This window comes from Limulus polyphemus, unplaced genomic scaffold (assembly GCF_000517525.1).
Source record: "Limulus polyphemus unplaced genomic scaffold, Limulus_polyphemus-2.1.2 Scaffold7022, whole genome shotgun sequence".
In the NCBI taxonomy this organism is placed as follows: Eukaryota; Metazoa; Arthropoda; class Merostomata; order Xiphosura; family Limulidae; genus Limulus; species Limulus polyphemus.
This window is the reverse complement of record NW_013672632.1, coordinates 1,660-4,407: the sequence shown is the minus strand read 5'-3', so window position 1 is coordinate 4,407 and position 2,748 is coordinate 1,660. Positions and strand designations below refer to the sequence as shown.

Here is a 2,748-nt window from a genome sequence, read left to right as displayed (position 1 = left end):
CCTTATGACTATAGTTACTGAAATACATACAGTAGCTATTTTAGTTTTAAAATTATGAATAGTAGCAACTAAACCTTATGACTATAGTTACTGAAATACATACAGCAGCTATTTGTTTTAAAATTATGAATAGTAGCAACTAAACCTTATGACTATAGTTACTGAAATACATACAGTAGCTATTTTAGTTTTAAAATTTTGAATAGTAGCAACTAAACCTTATGACTATAGTTACTGAAATACATACAGTAGCTATTTTAGTTTAAAAATTTTGAATAGTAGCAACTAAACCTTATGACTATAGTTACTGAAATACGTACAGTAGGTATTTTAGTTTTAAAATTTTGAGTTGTAGCAACTAAACCTTATGACTATAGTTACTGAAATACATACAGTAGCTATTTTAGTTTTAAAATTTTGAATAGTAGCAACTAAACCTTATGACTATAGTTACTGAAATACATACAGTAGCTATTTTAGTTTTAAGATTTTGAATAGTAGCAACTAAACATTATCACTACAGTTACTGAAATTTGTACAGTAGCTATTTTAGTTTACAAATTTTGAATAGTAGCAACTAAATCTTATGACTGTTGTTACTGAAATACATACATGTGTCTGTAGTTACTTTAGCTAACAAATTTTGACTAATCTTTTTCTAATCTCACTTTCTTGACAATATTATGTTATTTCTTATAGTAAACTGAAAATATGGTGGTTACAAGATCGGTCAAATTTACCAAACTTGTACAGAGAGTAATTACTGAAAACAACAGATAAAATATAAAGTTTTTTCTTATGAAACATTTGATAACTACCTGGACATTATAAAGATTTTGCATGTGAATCTTGAAAATGTTCTTATGCATACAAGTATTTTTAATCTTAAAATGAAAATTATTTTGCATGATAGATAGGCAAGACATGAAAATAAAAAAAGGCATGAGAAAAACATTGCTTTACAAACCTTATGACTTAATAAAAAAAAAATTATATTTTGCGTATGAAAGCATGGTAGTGTTTACTGATAAACTGCCAAATTTCGTTAATATATGCTTATTAATTTAAAAGTTATAGCATGAAAACTATAACAAGCACAAAATGGTCACAAAGTCGGTCCCAGAGTTAATAGAGACATCCAAAGTCTAAAAAAATTAAATTACTGTGCACAACTTTGCACGCACTCAAGATTCAACATGTTGCCCTTTCTTTCCTTCTAAAAATCCTGCCTAAATGTGTGAGTGTAAATACATATATTAATTTTAAAAGCACTGAAGTAAAGTATATAATTTTTCCAGTATTCTGGTTTTCTTCCTTGATAGTCCAGAAGTAAGATAAACTGATCAACTATTATGATTTATTTTTAGTTTCAGAGTAACTCAGTCTGTATAAGTTATGAAGTAGTACTTAAGGGAAAAAATTTTAATTCTCTGTTAGTGGACTTGCTAAACTGTGCAGATAGGTTTTCTTTATGGGAAGTTTACTTGAAACAGATCTCGTATAAAATTTCACTGATGTAGTTAGATACAGTCATAGTGTAATGAACAAAGCTTTAGGTGGGATTAAGTGATGATGGAATTAGATATACAACTTAAATAGATAATTATTAAAAACATAATAAATATTTTTTTTATTTCAGGATTTTAGTAAGTCTTTAAAAACGTTTAACTATGATTCTCCTAAATATGACAGTAAAGAACCATGTTTTAGTATTTTTTAGTTAGTTTTAGGCATATGGAGTAACTTATTAGGGTGTAAAGTTGTAAAAATGTCTCAAGGTAAAGCTGTAATGTGGAAGGAATTACATTCTCTATATAACCTCACATGTAAGGGTTGTGTTATTAGGACTAAAGAACGTTAGTTTCATCTTAGTTATCAATAGTGGATTTTAACACAGACAAGTGAACTAAGAATGACACTTTACCTTGATATTTAACAAGAAAACTAAAATATGTTATACCAGTAAGCTACCATTACAATAGGTTGTGTAAATTATGTGTTTGTTAGTACTTCATTTTAAATTTTATGTATGTTATATTGAAAAGCTTCTCCTGTTGGATTGGCAACCTTCCAATTTCATTTTTATGACATAGGCCGTTTATTTTACTGTCACCGTTAAAAGAAAACACTTTTTTTTCTGTTTACGGATTTTAAGATATATTTCAACATAAAGAGGACTGTTATCCTTCTCAGGATGATGGATCTTCCGTTGATGTTCACATTAACCTTGGACAGGTTTCCATGCAGTCTGAGGCCCAGCTTCGACTTACACAAGCAAATCGGATGGTCAGCCAGGCTAACCAGGCACTACAGGCTTTAGAGGTAGGTAAATTCCAACAATATGTAAATTAGATGGTTACCAAAGCTAACCAGGTATTACAGGCTTTAGAGGTAGGTAAATTCCAACAGTATGTAAATTAGATGGTTACCAAAGCTAACCAGGTATTACAGGCTTTAGAGATAGGTAAATTCCAACAGTATGTAAATTAGATGGTTACCAAAGCTAACCAGGTATTACAGGCTTTAGAGGGGTACTAACAGTTTTAGTGTTCTCTTTATTTATACATATATATTTGATTTTCTTTTAATACCTCTTACTGCCAAATGTTGGGGGAGGGGAAGGTTGGAGGTGTTTTAGACCAGCGTTTCTCAACCTTTTCCATACCGGGGACAAACTTTCTGCCTCCCTACACTGTTGTGGATCAATAAAATACAAGAACAACAAAAAACCATTACAATTTGAATATG

The 2,748-nt window shown here is 29.9% G+C and overlaps 1 protein-coding gene across 1 annotated transcript in view; it reads left to right on the top strand.

The window, feature by feature from the left end:
- LOC106474281 (large proline-rich protein BAG6-like) overlaps nt 1–2,343 on the top strand; it is a gene marked incomplete at its 3' end in the record, with an annotated part of 40,978 nt that extends 38,635 nt beyond the window's left edge. Inside the window, exon 7 of the mRNA XM_013934970.2 lies at nt 2,194–2,343. Within this exon, the coding sequence (XP_013790424.2) occupies nt 2,194–2,343 (150 nt within the window). The remainder of the gene's footprint in view (nt 1–2,193) is intronic.
- Between the last annotated feature and the right edge of the window lie 405 nt (nt 2,344–2,748).